Here is a 16691-nt window from a genome sequence, read left to right as displayed (position 1 = left end):
TGGATCGTTTTCGGGTGCGGAGATGGGGATGCTGCGGCGGCAGAGCCCCAGAGGTGCTGCAGGCTGCCCCCGGGGTGGGGGTTCGGCCCTGGGGGGACGCGGCAGGACACGGTGGCCATTGCGGGGAGGCGGGGGATCCACTCCGGCCTCTTCCACCCGCGAGTACAATTCCCGGCCTGTTCCCACCTTCCCCTGGGAAATGCGACGGGGATGCTTGTTTGGGGACCGGACCTGGGCCCAAACGGACACCAGCCCCGGGGGCGCGTTCCCCCCCGCTCTGTGCCTGGGGACCCTCCGCGGGATTTGGGGGGCAGCGCCGGTTCCTCCCGGCTCTTCTCAGGGCCGCCGGTACCGACCCGCCGGGCCGGGGATGCAGGAGGGGAGCGGGGAGCCGCGGCGGCTCGGAACCCACCGGGGGAGCCCCGGCCCGTTCCGCCGGGGCCGCGGGGGCCAAATGCCGCCGAGCAGCGGGGACTGGAGGCCTCGGGGCCGCCTATTTCGTTGTAGCGAACAGCGGCCGCAAAGCGCCGCGTTTCGTCCCCAAAACGAGCGCGGGGCCCGGGCGGGGCGCGGGGCCGGGCCGTACCCTGCCCGAGGGTGCGCCCCGTCTGTGGGGCGCCGCCGTGGGCATTTCTGCCGGTTTCGTTGCTTTTTCGCCCTGGCCGGGAGCAGGTGCCCGGGTTTGCCTTTGCCTGGGCATGCGGGGGGCTGAGTCGGTGCTTGTGTATATACGTGTGTGTGTGTGTGTTGTGTGTGTGCTCGCCGTGTCCCTCCCTCCCTCCAGCCACCCCACCCCCGGGAGGGGAGGGAAGGAGGGGAGAGGCGGGGGGGGGGGGGGCTCCGACGGCTCGCCTCGCTCCGGCAGCCCCAGTCTCTCCGCCAACGTCAGGGAGGTCATTAATAACCAATTAGGAGGGTCAATGAAGCTCATATATAGCCGGGCGGGAGCCGCCGAGCCGCACGGAGCCCGGCCCGCCGCCCGCGCCCCGCCGAGCCCGGCCCGCCCGCCGCCTCGCCCCCATGATGGGCTCGGTGCTGCCCGCCGAAGCCCTGGTGCTCAAGCCTGGGCTGAAGCCCCCCGGGCTCTCGCTGGCCGAGGTGATCACCTCCGACATCCTGCACAGCTTCCTCTACGGCCGCTGGAGAAACGTCCTGGGCGAGCAGCTCTTCGAGGAGAAGAGCAGCCCCAAGACCGCCTTCACGGCCGAGGTCCTGGCTCAGTCCTTCTCCGGAGGTGAGTGGCGGCGCCCAGGACGCCCCCGTATCCCCCTCCTTCCCCCCGGACCCCTCCATCAGCCCCAGGACGGGCCCCCGGTGCCCGGCGGCGGGATGCGGCTCCCGGCGCCCCGCTCTCCCCAGGCGTGTAATAGCAGTTGACTGGGGAAGAAGGGCTTTAAATTCATTTGGTTAACTTGGGCTTGACCTGAGAAAGTTCCCACTTAAACCGCGGGCCGGGGGGGGGGGGGCCGGGGCCGGGGCCGCCCCGCATTCAGCCGCCCGGGACAATATCTTTTCTCTCGCCCCGGCATCGCCGGGGCGTCCCGGCTCCCTTTTCCCCCTCTCGGATTTCTGTTCCTCTCTTAATTTACCATGAAGGCTAATTCCATTTCCATTCACGATATGTCAACCATCTCATCTCCCCATTTTGTAAGAGGAATTCCTGGGCCCTTTTAAACAAGCCCTTGCGCCATTCAGGCACAATGTACCGCTACAGCATTCCTAAAGGACTAATGAATTTAGAATTAGCAATTTCTTTCTAGTTGAGTTTAATGAATGCAGATCACTTTAACAGCATGACAAATTGCTGGATGGGCCGAAATAGACACCATTTAACCCCCTTTCTCAGCCCCGCTCCCTCGCCCAGCCCGGGCTGCTTTTCCCAGGTACCTCCTCGAAGCCCCGGGGGGGACCTTGTACCGCTTTGTAGGAACCCGGTTGGGCGTTTAAAAGGCTCAGCCCCGGGGATTTGGGCTGGGGCTGGCCAGGGGTCCCCGCTGCCCTCCCACCGTTCCCCGGGCACCCCAGCCCTTCCCCGCCGCCAGCCCGGGGAGCGGGGGGGCGGGAGAGGGGCGGCGGGGGGGTCGGCGCGGCGGCGGGTCCCTTTTCCGAGCCCTGTCCCGCCGCCCGCAGAGGTGCAGAAGCTGTCCAGCCTGGTGCTGCCCTCGGAAGTGATCATCGCCCAGAGCTCCATCCCCGGGGAAGGGCTCGGCATCTTCTCCAAGACCTGGATCAAGGCCGGCACCGAGATGGGACCCTTCACCGGCAGGGTCATCTCGCCGGAGCATGTGGACCTGTGCAAGAACAACAACCTCATGTGGGAGGTAACGATACCCCCCTTCCCCCGTACGCCCAGCCCTGGCTGGCCCGGGGGGAGACAGGGATGGGGTGCGAGGGTCCGGGTGCTTTGTCCTGTGCTTGTGTGCCGTCAGGCACCCTCCCTGTGCCTCAGTTTCCCTGTTCATGCAAAGATCCAGCTTCCTCCAGGGCAGGTGGTTTAGAAGACCCTTAGGACAGGAGATGGACAAGGCTTCTTCATCCCTCGGGGTGCAGCCAGCTCTCAGAGGAGCCCTGAAATGCTGTTGCTCGTGTCCCATGCAGCAGGATCAAACCCTGCCCTTCCCCGTCGTGGTGAAACCCCCAGCTGGCCTGTGCTGTGCTCGGTGGGCAAAACCAGCTCTGCCCCGTGTCCCCCGCTTTGTCCCTGCCCCGGTGCCATTAACCCTGAGTGAAGCCACAGGATTTGGTGGGGATCTGAGCTGCCAGGACATTGTGCATTAACGCCCTGTTCACAGAGGGGGTTTTCCCCTTTGTTTTATTTTTTATATTCACTGAGTGTCAGACTTGCACTTTTTGATTATTATTAATTATTCCTTATTATAATAATAATTTTATGCCTAATAGAAACTTGCCTCACCTTTCCTGCCACCCTGCAAAGTATCTTCCCCCGAGGGCCAGGTCTGGCAGGCACCTTCCTCCTGCACCCAGGGATGCCCTGGCTCCTGCGGGCAGCTGCGAGATGCTCAACAGCCCTCTGGGGCTGAGCTGCTGGTGGGGCTCTGCCGGGAGGGGAAATTGAGGCAGGGAGTTGGGTTATCTGGGTGGGCATGGGCTGGAGAGGCCAGCCGTCCTTCCACCCGCCCCCCCAGCAAGAGTAAGGTGTCCTTCCTCAGCCCCGCGGTGGGTGTGTAGTCCAGCATCGTGAGCAGGAGGGGTTCCGGCAGCTCCCGTCTGCAGGCAGCGGCTCCTGGCAGGGTCTCAGCCCCGCGGCTGTGCTGGCTTTGAGCTTGTCCCTGGCCGGGGACTTCATCCCAGAGACAGGAGGTGGAGGGGCTCAGTCTATCGTGTGCAGCATCGCTACTAACTGCTCTCTCCCCCTCCCAGGTCTTCAACGAAGATGGCACGGTGCGGTACTTCATTGATGCCAGCCAGGAGGACCACCGCAGCTGGATGACCTACATCAAATGTGCACGGAATGAGCAGGAGCAGAACCTGGAAGTGGTTCAGATCGGGAACAGCATCTTCTACAAGGCCATTGAGGTAAGCAGGGCCGGGAGGCAGCTGGGCAGCTGCAGGAGGGGAGCAGGGTGCTGGGACCCCCCCACCCCACAGATCCCCCCCTTTGTTCTTTGGGCTGTTGCTGGGGTGTCTGTGTGAGCGCAGGGCGGCTTTGCTGTCCCCGGCACCCAGACCCACTGGGACAGGTAGGCACCACAGGGAATGGCCATTGCACGGGCTTCAGAGAGCAGCGAAGGCTCCTTTTCCTCTCGGTCCCCCTTCGGTGGTCTCATGGGGTGACGTGTGCTGAGCAGAGGGAGAGCAAACACCACCCAAGCTTGTTTCGGGGTGCAAAGTGTGAAAAGAGCTGCAATCCTGGCTCAGCTGGGGCTTTGGGCAGGAGCAGGGTTTTGATGCTCTCTTGAAAAATGGGATTTTGTTCCGAACCTACTTCTCTGTAGCAGGGAAAAGCTTGGCGGGGTTTCTGTGAAACCCAGGCACTGAGTGCAGGCTGCGCCTGACCCTGCACAGGTTTCACCCAGGGGTCGCAAGCGGCTCTAGCTGTAAATGGAGCGGAGTGGAGGATGGGGGCTGCGGGAGGCAGGCGGTCAGGGAGCCGCAGGGCAGGCAGGGTGCGGTGCTGGAGCAGCCGTTCCTTGGGCTGTCCGCAGCGGGGCCGTGGGGAAGGGCTCCATCCCGCCCTGCTCATCCTTGCGCTCCCATAGAAAGCGCTGGTGGGTGCTGGACCGGCGGGGGAGCAGGGACAGGTGCTGGGTCCCAGGAACATCCCAGGGCACAGGCTGAGGTGCTGCGGGGTGGAGGCTGGAGATACCTCCACCCCACAGCTCCCCGCGGGAGATGCTGGGATGGAGGTTGGTGTCCACTCTCTGGCAGCTACATGCACACAAGTCACGCAGTGCCACCCGTGTGACAGTGGGGACCAGCCCTGCTTGTGTACAGTGTCCCCATAACCCAATGCTGTTGCAGGTGGAGGAAGGTGGTATCTTGGGGACATGTAGCTTAGAGTCACAGGAGAGAACATCTCCCGTTCCACCCCAGGCCAGCGCTGCGGGATCATCCATCTCCAGTATCAGGTCCAGAGTCCTGGAAGCTCAGGACCGTGGGCTCCTGTGGCTGCTCGCAGCTGGGAGAGGGTTTTAGCTGGGAAAGAGTGTGAGTGCCCACTGCTTTGGTGGGCAAGGGCAGCCGCCCAGGTCTGGCTGGGCTCCTGCGCTGGCTTATGGAGGAGCAGATGCTCAAGTGTTCCACAGCACAGCACCACGGCCCAACCCTGCATTGAGCCAGCATCAGGGCTGGGTTTGGGATTGCCGTAGAGGGATGGGAGAGGCAAGTGGGTGGGTAATAAGAGAACAGGTATTTTCTGCTGCTGCGGGAGAGTCCCGTGTACCTCCTCGGGGCTCTGCTGCCTGTCCCCGTCCAGCACATGAGCCCCGAGCATGGCTGTGCTGCTCTCCCTGTTCTGGACACCCCTCCGTAGGCTTCGGCTGCACCTGGTTTTAAGACCTGATGTTCTTGTAGGTGGCTGCTCTGACAGCAGCTTAGTTGCTTTGTGTTACTGTTCTTAAATTACGCAAAGAAGTAAAATAATTCCAGGTAGCCGTGGTGTAATTAGGAATACACACCTTGTGTGTGCACAGACGATGGGGCAGGTGAGATGATATTTGGGGAGGTGCATGTAGAGGCCCTGTACAATCACGGTCAATCTGCAGGCTTGGTCCCAGGGCTGAAGCAGCAAGCGCCAGAGCAGGATGAGTTTAATTCCCTCGGCAGAAGCAGGAAAGTTGAAATGTTGAGGGCAATGAACCCCCAGTGATGGGGGGGTGAATGTGGGGATGTGGGAACACTGCAGCTGTTCCCTGGTCACGGTGGTGCTCCTCTTCCCACTGCCGCTGGGTCGACATTGGGTGCCTCCGTTCCAGGAGGAGCAGAAGGGGCCGGAGCTTTCTGTGTGACAGTGTGAGAAAGGGAAGCAAGGAGTGTGTGAGGAGCTGGGTCACAACTGGGCACGACAGGTCGAGGATCTGCATCTTTCGTGGGCTCCCCATTCCAACCCGTGCCACATGCCTGCAAGGCACACATGCATGCACACACACACATGCAGTCCGAAACCGATGGCTTGTTCAAACTCATTGTGGTTTGTGCACCCAACAAGGAAAGGAAAAGCGAGAGAGGATTTTCCTTTTGTGGTTCTCTCTCTGCTCATTAATCCCCCAGCACGGAGTCACAGGCACACGAATGCAGCATCTCGGACCCGCGCGAGCTCCCCCCTTGTTACCCACCGCCTTGTCGCCTTCCTTACCACAAATCCTGGACCGAGAGCTCAGCATCAGCCCGAGACCAGCTGGAGCAGTGCAATCTCAGGCAGGATACGCAAACACGGATCTGGCCATAGCGGTGCCCTCTCTCAGCAGCACACACGTCCATGCATGGGCATTGCCACCCTCCGTCCCCTGCGCAGCCTCCTGCCCTGCGCCCGCTGCATCCCCTCCCCGGTGGGTACCACGAGCTGCCTGGCCCCTGTCGCTCTGCACCCACCTCTGCTGCACTATCCATCACCCCAGTGCAATATTTCTTTGGATGCATTTCTCACCTACCCACCAAAAAAATCAGATTTATTTGCTGCTTTTTTTGCTATTTGCCTTTAACATTTTCATGTGTTTTGCCCGTTCCCGCCCTTACTTGCTAGTTTGTTTTTCCCCATCCTCCTCAGCAATTCCAAGTTGCTGCCACTGGAAAATAAAGTGAGGGCAGCGAGTTTTGGCCTTTGATCTGAAGGCCACGAGATTCCTGGGGGGCAATTTAAATTGCTTTGGGGTATATGCACATGAGCACTCACATGCTACCGGCACAGATGCTCCAGCAGAATAAAACATGCATGCACACACATATGCACACATGCAATGTGTTTTATCCTTTTGGCGATATTTTATTTTATTTGCTTGTATTAAAAATAACTCATTTTCTGTTAAGAGAAAATGACACTAAGAAACGGCATCAATTTGGGATGCAAAATGATATTGGCTTCCCCTGCCTCCCAAATTCCTACTCCGCAGCCCCAGTGAGGTCTTTATGCAGATGGACATTTAAACTTATGAAGTCAAATTCCCACTGCTTTCAGGTGCTTAAAATTAGGCACATTTTCAGCACTCAGGTGATCTAACTTATGATCTTTTTCATGTGGATGATGCTTTTCTTGGACTACTCTGTGCATTGAAAGCCAGCCTCTGAAAGTAGGGACTTTTGCATTTCTAAATTAGGTTTTTAACGTTAGGGACCCGCAAAGGGATGATGTTATTAGCGTTGCCTGAACCGGTGTGAGAGCATCTGTCTTCCCAGCCACGGCTGCTTCACACAGGGAGGCTTGAACGGCGTTTCCTGGCTGCTGGCTCCGGCCGCCCCGGCAGAGCAGGAGCATAATGGGAACAAGAGGGGCAGGAGAAGTGCCATCAGTTCAGGGAAAGAGGAGTTTGGTTGGTGCAAAAGCCCTTCCCTGCCCCTATAGATCTCCTTGGGCTGTTGCAGGCGCTGTGGCTTTGGTGTGGGATGTAGGCAGCATCTCGCACCTGAGCCATGCTCTTCTATACACAGCCCCCGAGCTCTCCCCCCGATCCTCGGGCTGACAAGCCCTTTGCTGGCACATCTGCATTTCCACCTGCTAAAAGAAGCCCCGGCGGCGTCGGGTGGGAGATGCTGCCTGTGCCCTACAGCAGCAGGGTGCTGACGGCTCCGTCCAGAGCCGAAACGCTCTGCAGGAGCACTGAGCTGCAGCTCCATGTCACTGCTCCCTGCTTTGGTCTCTGTCACTTGTGCCTCGCTGCAGTTCATGGGTCACAAATGGCTTATTTCTCTGTGTCTCTGGGTGCCGCCCTGTCCTCGTCTCCCCGAGCTGAGGAACTCCGGGTCCAGACACTGCAGCTCCATCTGTGTGCTCTGTAGCTGCATTTTGCCTGTCACCTTGTTTGTGGCCCAGCAGGGAGACCCCGCTGCAGGTTTGTGTTGGTGGTGGATGGTGCTGAGCCGTGCCATCACCTCCAGCGCTGCAGCCTGTGCCGTGCCGTGCCGTGCCTGCCCAGGGGGTGCTGGAGACCGCTGGCAGGTCCCAGATATCAGTAGGGGTCAGCAGGAGATGCGGTATGGCCAGGGCAGGCCTGAAGCGACCAGCTGAGGATGCACAAGGAGCCGTTCACTGTCCCCTCCAACACCCCCATCTGTATCTCTCTCTCTAGATGATTCCTCCGGACCAAGAGCTGCTGGTCTGGTATGGGAACTCCCACAACACCTTCCTGGGCATCCCGGGTGTGCCGGGGCTGGAAGAGGAGCAGAAGAAGAACAAACATGGTAGGTAACATTGGAAACAGCCATGGGCGTAGCATCCCTGCCCGTTCTCCGTTCACCCGTTCAGCTCTGAGGGCATGGGGTGGGCACGGGGCAGGTACACCCCAGGGGATATGTCAGATCCCCCAGCTCTCTGGGGACAAACCCAGGGACTATGAGACAGATCTATACAGCTTGAGCAGGTCCCCAGTAACTTGGGAGGTCGCCTCCATGACGGTTTGCCCACGGCTATTGCTGGTGTGGTGGCCAGCAGCTGCTGCCCGATGCAGCCGGGCAGGGAGGAGGAGGGCAGGTGTGCGAGCGGGAGGAAGGCAGCCCCAATGCACTGCAAAACTCCGAGTGGATGCAGCTGCCTATGTCCCCACTCTGCATTTAACAGATCTTACCTCAAATCACCATCGCAGGAGGCTTGTTTCTCCCTCATCTTTCACTCCCTGCTTGTCTTGGTGGTTCCCCGAGGCACTCCACTGTGGAGGAGGGCAGATGAGGGGATTTTTTGGGGGGAAACGCGACCATGGCAGGCAGCAGAGCTCTTGGGCACTTTTGGTGATGCTGTACTCACAGCCAGACCCCACCTGTGCTCTTCTGAGCAAGCCGGGTCACAGGCCAGTGGAGCAGGGGAGGATGCTGGGACCAGTGCAGGGACAGCCTGGGGCTGTGAGGAGCTCGGGCTGGAGACAAGGGCAGCGTGGCTGTGAGTTCCTGGGTCGCCTCGAGTGCTCCCCCTCACCTAAATTTGAGTGAGCCTGTTCCCAGCTCTGGCCACATCCCAAATCCTGAAGTCCCAGCCTGCGACCCCACTCTGCCCGGGATGGGCATCCTCAGCGGGCAGAGGAGCCAGTGAGTGGGCACGGGGTGGGCATTTAGGGCAGTCAGCACCTTGGGGGCTCGGGGATGCGGTGCTGTGCCGGAGGGCAGTGCCTTACTGTCCCCTGTTGTCTCCAGAGGACTTCCACGCAGTGGAGACGGGGGCCAGCACGACGGGGCGCATGCGCTGCGTCATCTGCCACCGCGGCTTCAACTCCCGCAGCAACCTGCGCTCCCACATGCGCATCCACACCCTGGACAAGCCCTTCGTGTGCCGCTTCTGCAACCGCCGCTTCAGCCAGTCCTCCACCCTCCGCAATCACGTCCGCTTGCACACCGGCGAGCGTCCCTACAAGTGCCAGGTTTGCCAAAGTGCCTACTCCCAGCTCGCCGGGCTGCGGGCGCACCAGAAAAGCGCCCGCCATCGGCCCCCCAACGCCTCCCTGCAGGCTCACTCGCCGGCCCTGCCTGTGCCCCACCCCGCCTCGCTGGCCCACCACATCCCCACCATGGTGCTGTGAAGCCCCGCAATGGGTTTTTTGGACAGCAAAGACTGGCGTTGAGACATGCAATGAACTGGGGTGGGGGGTTGGTCCTTGGCAGAGCTGGGGGGCAGAGGCAGGGGCTGCTTTGTGTGTTGAAGTGTGTGGGGTTGCTGGTTTATTTTTGGGGCATCGCTGTTTGCGTGGGGTTCGGCAGGCTGTGTGGAGACCGGGGGGTGGACACCCGCTTCTCCCCTCAGCTCTGCAAGATCCCGGTGCAGCTGCACCATGCTCCCCAGGGACATGTGGTGTAGGGGGGTGCTGCTGGTCCCCAGGCTGGCAGGAGGAGAGAGAGGGACGAGGGAACACAGCGGGACATCTGGCGGGGGTTTGTCAGCGCACAAGGGGAGGGCTGGGGCAGCCGAAAAGCTGGGCCTGGGTGAGTCACGCCTGGGTTTTACAGATAATTTGATGGAAAGAAATATTGCTCTTCTCCCTCCTTCTCTGCTCCAGCGAGTGTCCAGCTGAGACATGTGCCCCGTTGAGAGGCTGGCACAGCCCTGTCACGGGCAGCCTGTCCATGCCTCTTTACACCAGGGGCAGCTTTGGCCCTGGTGGCTCATTCCAAGGGACACATTTCCCTCCTCGGGAGCCCTGATTTAGAAAATGATCCCATTTTTCCCCCCAAATCCCCTCGTCTGCCCTCCTCCAGCCTGAGCCGTGTGGTGGGGTTTGCCCAATGCCTCCTGAGCAATGCCACGGGCAGAGGGGACAGGCCACAAGCCACGGTGACGCCCCCAGCACGACATGCCAGCTGGAAATGCCCATCCATGGGCAGGTTTTGTGGGGGGCCCATCGCTCTCCATCGCTCCCCGCAGCCGTGAGGAATGGAACACTTCGGCTGTTGCTTCTCCTGGCCTCTGGGGACAGAGAAACCCCGTCCCTGGGCCAGCTCTGTCCCCAAGGACAAGTCTAGGCGCCCTCTGGAGTCCTGCCACACGCGAGAGGAGGGCTGTGTATCATAAAGCTTAAAAGAAGGTATTCTAATATTAATTATAAGTCTAAGATGTATAAAGTTCTCACAAACTGTGTTTTACTTCCAGAAAAAAAAAAAAAAAACAAAAACAACTGTCACTTTAACTTTGTAAATATTTATGTAAACATTATTTACAAAACTTTGATATTATATATTATTTGATTGTATATGTACACAGTGTAAATACATTTGTACCTCTCTCTTGTATTCTAAATAAAAATTACTTGGAACATTTATCATTTAGAAGATGGATAGTTTGGAGGTCTTTATTTTGCTGTGTGCCGGGGGAAGGATGTAGCAGCTGAGAGGAGTGAGTGTTTGGAGTAGCACAAGGTGAATAAAGAGATGTAGCATCGTCTGTTGGACCAAACTGGTTCAGCTGGGAAGAGGAAAGATCAGCTTTGGGAAAAAACAAGCCCTTTTGCAGGTCTGGAGGAGAAGGGGCGAGGGCAGGAGAGGGTGGTATTGGCCTGGTCCAGGTAAAGGAGCGAGGGGCGAATTCCTCGTCCCTTGGAGATGTTTAAGCCAAGTCTCTGATTGAAGTGACAGCTGCTGATATCCTTTGATATCTTCCATGGATTAATGGTCGTCCTTCAGCTGTGATGGGCTACAGGTCTTGCTTGAAAGAATAACATTTGATTTTGGTCCCGAGGAAGCAAAGCGTTCACTGGAGGTCATCGCCGGCTTCTTTTTCCAGGCTAGTCTGCCTGTCTGTCCTTTGGCAACCAGATTGCGTTTTGCATGGCATCCTAAGGACCCCCGCAACGTAGGTATTAACTGGTGTTTCCTCCTTTTGAGCTACAAACAACTTTTCTTGCATTGCGCATTTCGGAGATCAGCAGAAGGCAAGTTTGTGATGAGTGACTCTCTGCTGTATTTTCTCAGCAGCTCTGAGAGCCTAACTTCTGTTTGAATTAAATGAATAAAAATTCCACGCAAACGCATTATTTGCAACAGCTTTGCCAGGGGAAGGGGTAAATTCCTCGTCCCTCCGAGATGTTTAAGCCCAGCCTGAGCGCCGTCTTGCCGTACGCCCCCCGCTCCTGAGGCACCTTGCCCACACTAAACATGGCCGCTCTCTCCCTTTGGATCCCAAAGCAGTGAAGCCCACGACTCCCTTTCCTGCCAGGAACCTCCCTTTCCTGCCAGGAACCAAAATGGCCGTCCGGCAGCCTCACCCCCCCCCCCCCCCCCCCCCCCCTTCCCATCACCGCCGCCCTCACTCAAAATGGCGGCGCCGGCGCTTCAGGCCCCTTCTCGCCAGCAGCCAAGATGGCGGGCGGAAGGCGCCTGCAGAGGGGCCCGCCGGCGCCGCGCCGCCCGCACTCAAGATGGCGGCTGTCAGCATGCGGCTGCCGGTGGCCCGCAAACCTGTGGTGCCGAGCGCGCCCCGGGGTGGCGAGAAGCACCTGGTGGCGCCGGGGGACACGATCACCACGGACACGGGATACATGAGGTAGGGGCAGCGGCGGAGGGGAGGCGGCGGGGCGGGTCGGCGGGGCCGGCCTCGGGTTCTCTTCAGGCGGCCACTCTCTGTGCAGGGGCCACGGCACCTACGTGGAGGAGGAGAAGCTCATCGCCTCGGTGGCCGGCGCCGTGGAGAGGGTGAACAAGCTGGTGTGCGTCAAAGCGCTGAAGACCAGGTGAGCCTGGGCCACCTTGCCTGTGCGAGGAGGGTGAATGCGTCCGTCTGCGCCGGGCGAGGACTGGGCCGTGCTCTGGGGAGTATGAGGCGTTTGACGGGCTGCGCTCTCTTGTCCCGCTGCCAGGTACAACGGCGAAGTCGGCGATATCGTGGTCGGGAGGATCACAGAGGTAACGTGCATGGAGGAGGAGGAGGAAGAGGGTGGCCTGCTGTCTGGCCGCTGGGCCCGTGTGTCCCGGTCCAATCTGGAGCACTTATGGCCTTCCTAAAAGCACGTTGGTGTCCTGGCACGGTGGCACTGCCAGCGCGGGGGTTAAACTGGATGGTGCTCCCTACAACTTGCTCCCTACAACTCCCTGAAAGGAGGGGGTAGCCGGGGGGGTCAATCCCTTCTCCCAAGGAACAGGCGATGGGACAAGAGGAAACGGCCTCAAATTGTGCTAGGGGAGGTTTAGATTGGACGTTAGGAAAAAATTTTCCACTGAAAGGGTTATCAAGCCTTGGAACAGGCCGCCAGGGGAAGTGGTTGAGTTGCCATGCCTAGAGGTATTTAAAAGATGTGGTACTGAGGGACGTGGTTTACTGGTAGCGTGGCAGTGCTGGGTTAGTGGTTGGAATTGATCATCTTAAAGGTGTCTTCCAGCCAGAACAACTCTATGATTCTAGGCTGGAAGCAGTCAGCAGAGCTGCCTCCTCCAGCAGGCTCGGATGGCTGCAGGACCTCCCACCCCGCTGAAGAGCTTCTGATCATTTGTTGAGCCTATATCAACAGGTACTTGTTTTTTTTTTTTTTCTTCTCCAGGTGCAGCAGAAACGATGGAAAGTGGAAACCAACTCCAGGCTAGATTCGGTCTTGTTGCTGTCCTCTATGAATTTACCTGGTGGGGAACTGGTGAGTGTGGCTCACGCAGAGCAGTGCCAGAGCCCTGTCGTCTTCTGTTTCCATGGCAGAAGCTGGGAAGCTCTGGAGCCCTTCCCACAGCTGGCACAAGGGCTGTGTTGGGTTTTGTGGGTGGGTCTGTAGTGCTCTGATATCTTTAACTCTCAGTGTTATTTGGACATAAACACTTCAGTGTTCTAAAGGTGTGCTAGTCTGCCTGATTGTCCTTTGGTGACAGATGACATTTTCCATGGCATCCTAAGCCGCCCCCCCGCAATGTAGGTATTAACTGGTGTTTCCTCATTCTGAGCTATATGTCACTTTTCTTGCACTGCCCATTTCAGAGAAGGAGATCAGCAGAAGATGAGCTTGCGATGAGGGACTATCTGCAGGAAGGGGACCTCATCAGTGTATCCTTCCAGTGCTGGCACTTGGACAACAGAGCCGAGGGCTTGGGGGAGAGCAGCCGGACCTCGGCCAGCCTCGGCTGGTGGCACTGGGCAGCGTTAGGGATCTTGTTTCCTTAAGTGGCACTGACAGGCAGAGGTGCAGTCTGTATTTTCTGATGGGGCTGTGTCACTGCACACCCGGAGTCTGAAATATGGGAAGGTAAGTTGTTCAGAAGTACTCGGTCTTGGCCTAATTCTATTCCAGTTGACTTGTATAAGGCCTTTTGGAGGGATTTTTAAGAAAAAAGCTCTGGAGTAGAGCAGGATGTTGTTATAACCCATTCCTGCAGGTTAGGAAGAAACCTAGCTCCTGTGTGGGAGCACTGAGCAGAGTTTCCCCAAAGCAGACGAAGTGCCCTTGAGTTGCCCTTTGAGCTTCTCTCCTCTTCCTCTGTCCACAATTACAGCCTGCGAGTCCCGTTTCCCCCACTAGCCGCCTGGGAATTAAACCCTGGGGAGAAAAACCTTCTGACTCAGACTTCATCACTCCTCTTCTGCAGGCCATTGCCCCTGTGACTGTTTTCTCTCTCCGAGGCTCTATTTTGGCCTTTACGCAGTTGGCATTTATCTCTGGTTTTGGGCATTGAAATAAGCCAAGGGGCCGTTGGAGCGTAGGCTGCAGTTTGGGATTACCAGACCAAGGGTATTAGCGCTTAAAAGATGAAAGTGAAGTGTGCTTATTGCACGAAGGGTGAAGGACAGCAACTGGATTAAGAGGGAAAGTGTTCTGCTAAATTGGGTCTCTCGCTCCTCATTTTTCTGCAGGGATGGTTGATGTGTAGTTACGATCAAGATATTATTAACATTTGTGCTAAGCACTTAGAGCATTCTTCATCTTCAAAGGACTGCACAGGCATTGGCTAAGCCTCCCAGCGCTCCCAGAGGCAGGCAGGTTTTATATTCACTGTTTCTCAGGAAAAGGTGTTAAAATTGACTGGTTCCTAGACCAGGAGTGGCGTGCGTGTCGGTGACATGATGTTCTCTATGGTGGCTCATGGTCTAAGTCTTGTTGTCTCCTCGTCAGCTTGGCCAGGGTGTGCTCGTTCAGGTCTCGCCTTCCCTTGTGAAACGCCAGAAGACTCACTTCCACGACTTGCCCTGTGGTGCATCCGTGATCCTCGGCAACAATGGTTTCATCTGGATCTACCCAACTCCAGAGCAGAAAGATGAAGAGGCAGGGGGCTTCACCACCAACTTGGAGGTGAGGGATCAAGGAAGACGAACTTTCTACCAACAATGTTTTGTTGATCTAAGAGTCAGAGGCACACGAATAATCTCAGACTTTCAAGATTTGGAATTAGGTTCATTTTTTACAGTAGGCTTGCATTGTTTCCACGTATATTCATCTCTTTTCCTCTGTCCTTCCTCAGCCAGTTCCCTTGTCTGACCGGGAGGTGATCTCACGGCTCCGAAACTGCATTGTGGCTCTGGTTACTCAGCAGTTGATGCTCTTTGACACCAGCATCTTGTATTGCTATGAAGCATCCCTTCCTCATCAGGTACAGACACCAGCGTTTGCTTTGTTCCACAGTGTGGGGAGGGAATGGAAAGGCGGCATTGGTTGCTGCTGAAGTCAGTGAATTGGGTGGTGGGGCTTCCTTTTGGCTTTCCAGAGCATTCCATAGTAAGTGACAGTATGAACTTCCCCCTTCTGCATAACATAAATTGCCCTGCACATCTTCAGGGATGGTTTGAAGGGTTCTGCCTCTGGCAAAGTCCAACTATGACTTTAGAGAAATAGGTCTGTTTTTTGACAGATGTTGTGTATCCCTTGCTGGGATTATGGACCTTCTGTGATCCCTGTGAAAGCAGAGTAAAATTTGGGATTGTGTGAGGGTACGGTGCACTTTAAGAACAATGAAAAGCAAGTGTCGTGTATTCTACAGAAACCAGTCTACTGTTTATATCCGCATCCCGCACTACTGGAAGGCTCCCTCAATTTAAGTTCTTGCTGTACAGCTTTTCTCTGTAATTTCCATCAGCACAATCACTGGCAATTCTTTTCTCATAAACAGATAAGATCTGAATTATCTTTTTTCATTCACAGTGGCTTTCATTCACAGCCAGCTCAGCTAGATGGGATGTTCTTTTAAACTATACTTCTGTTTAAGTCATCTCTCTCCTTCCCAAATACGAGTGTGTGTCCTTCAGGAGAGGTTAGGAGTTGCCAAAGCATCTCCTTTGATTTCTTATGGTCTCTGTAAGAATTCCTAACTCTGTCAAAGTTGGCTTTGCCTTGGACCCTCTGCCATGATAGTCTTGTTTGATCACAACCCTCTAAACTCACTTGCTGTTCATTGTTGTGTGTCAGGGACCCTTGTCCCCACAGAGCGTGCATTAGTAGTAGTTGCGTTTTGGTGCCAATGTTACTCCTCTTTCCACTGCAGATCAAGGACATTCTCAAACCAGAGGTGATGGAGGAGATCGTTCTGGAAACCCGACAGAGATTGCTGGATCTGGAGGGATAGCACATGTGGCCAGCAGCAGCCATTTCAAGTCCCAGCATGGCAGCTTTTGATTCTCAGTATTTTTTTTTCCCCAGTGTTCTCATCCCAAACATTCATTCCACACTTCAGAAACCACCAAAATTCCTCATTTTAACTCCTAGGATACCTCCTGATCCCTTTTAGTACAATAGTATTAAATAGTACTGGAGTACAATAGCCTTTTAGCGCAGCAGCCTGAAAAATTGATATCTGACCTTTATGAAGATGCAGGTGGAACTGGGACATACCTCATAGCACTTGTTGCTGTGTCTAGTGCCCCTGAAGTTTGTGCAGAATGATAGGGGATGGGGATGGGATGTGTTTTGTGATGGCTCTCTCTCCCTAAAGTCTTTCTAAATGGTTTTGATTTTCCTTTACTGTGATACAGATCTGCCAGTCTGTCCTGACTGAGAGCTCTTGTTTTCCTCTTTAAGACTGCAGATCACAGGTACAAGTCTGGAGGTCAGGAGTATCCACACCCTTGCTAACCGCATTTTGGGTCTGGCTGTTCATGGCTTATATGTCTCAAGGGTATGAGATTGGATGTGGCATGATGTGGGTGTCCACATAAGCCAGGAGCCATGGGTGAGCAGTGCCTTCCCAGTCTGTGTGCATCCTGCTGGTCCCTTTTTTATGCGGTGAGCTTCTCTGAGGAGGCTCCATTCTTGTTTTCTGTTAAATATTTTACATTTCAATAAATTTTTGAAACAGATCGGTCCTTCAGGAGTGTGTGTGTTAGCTTGTCTTTCTCTAGAATGAATTGGATCTAGCTTGAGACAATGTGGTTCGCTCAAGTTTCCTTGTGCCAGGACACTCAGAACAGTTGCAATGTCCTGTTATCTCCTCTTCAGCTGTTGCTCCTCATCCCATTCAAGCAGGACTTGACCTTCCTCTTCAGCGTATCTTCTGTGCAGAGTTCCTCTGTCAGTAGATTGCCTAGCATTGTTCACTGTGTCGCTCTCATCATTACTTCCCCGCAGGATCCCATGGAGAGGTGAGTTGTGCAGCAGCTGTGTCTGGGGGATGACAGGGAGACCAGTATGATACTGGTGGAG

The 16691-nt window shown here is 56.2% G+C and overlaps 2 protein-coding genes across 2 annotated transcripts; both read left to right on the top strand.

Moving 5' to 3' along the window:
• Positions 1 to 1020: 1020 nt before the first annotated feature.
• Positions 1021 to 9179, top strand: PRDM12 (PR/SET domain 12). The gene is made up of 5 exons (XM_063353382.1): positions 1021 to 1234; positions 2131 to 2321; positions 3382 to 3537; positions 7743 to 7854; positions 8797 to 9179. The coding sequence occupies exons 1-5, from the start codon at positions 1021 to 1023 to the stop codon at positions 9177 to 9179; spliced, it is 1056 nt and encodes a 351-aa protein (XP_063209452.1).
• Positions 9180 to 11429: 2250 nt separating this feature from the next.
• On the top strand, positions 11430 to 16348 carry EXOSC2 (exosome component 2). Its single transcript, XM_063353270.1, has 9 exons — positions 11430 to 11632; positions 11718 to 11819; positions 11946 to 11991; positions 12624 to 12713; positions 13046 to 13111; positions 13242 to 13310; positions 14175 to 14351; positions 14521 to 14649; positions 15538 to 16348. The coding sequence occupies exons 1-9, from the start codon at positions 11508 to 11510 to the stop codon at positions 15616 to 15618; spliced, it is 885 nt and encodes a 294-aa protein (XP_063209340.1). The 5' UTR covers positions 11430 to 11507; the 3' UTR covers positions 15619 to 16348.
• Positions 16349 to 16691: the final 343 nt, after the last annotated feature.

This window comes from Chroicocephalus ridibundus, chromosome 15 (genome assembly GCF_963924245.1).
Source record: "Chroicocephalus ridibundus chromosome 15, bChrRid1.1, whole genome shotgun sequence".
NCBI classification, from domain to species: domain Eukaryota; kingdom Metazoa; phylum Chordata; class Aves; order Charadriiformes; family Laridae; genus Chroicocephalus; species Chroicocephalus ridibundus.
The sequence above is the reverse complement of the archived record's forward strand: the minus strand, read 5'-3'. Positions and strand labels throughout refer to the sequence as shown.

What these genes read in the sequence shown, in the direction of transcription:
- PRDM12 (XM_063353382.1), top strand. Translation starts at nt 1,021, where the DNA reads ATGATGGGCTCGGTGCTGCCCGCCGAAGCCCTGGTGCTCAAGCCTGGG. An exon ending in GGCTCAGTCCTTCTCCGGAG is followed by an intron (nt 1,235 to 2,130) that starts GTGAGTGGCGGC and finishes CGCCGCCCGCAG; the next exon opens with AGGTGCAGAAGCTGTCCAGC. An exon ending in TCTTCTACAAGGCCATTGAG is followed by an intron (nt 3,538 to 7,742) that starts GTAAGCAGGGCC and finishes CTCTCTCTCTAG; the next exon opens with ATGATTCCTCCGGACCAAGA.
- EXOSC2 (XM_063353270.1), top strand. Translation starts at nt 11,508, where the DNA reads ATGGCGGCTGTCAGCATGCGGCTGCCGGTGGCCCGCAAACCTGTGGTG. An exon ending in GTCAAAGCGCTGAAGACCAG is followed by an intron (nt 11,820 to 11,945) that starts GTGAGCCTGGGC and finishes TCCCGCTGCCAG; the next exon opens with GTACAACGGCGAAGTCGGCG. An exon ending in AAGCATCCCTTCCTCATCAG is followed by an intron (nt 14,650 to 15,537) that starts GTACAGACACCA and finishes TTTCCACTGCAG; the next exon opens with ATCAAGGACATTCTCAAACC.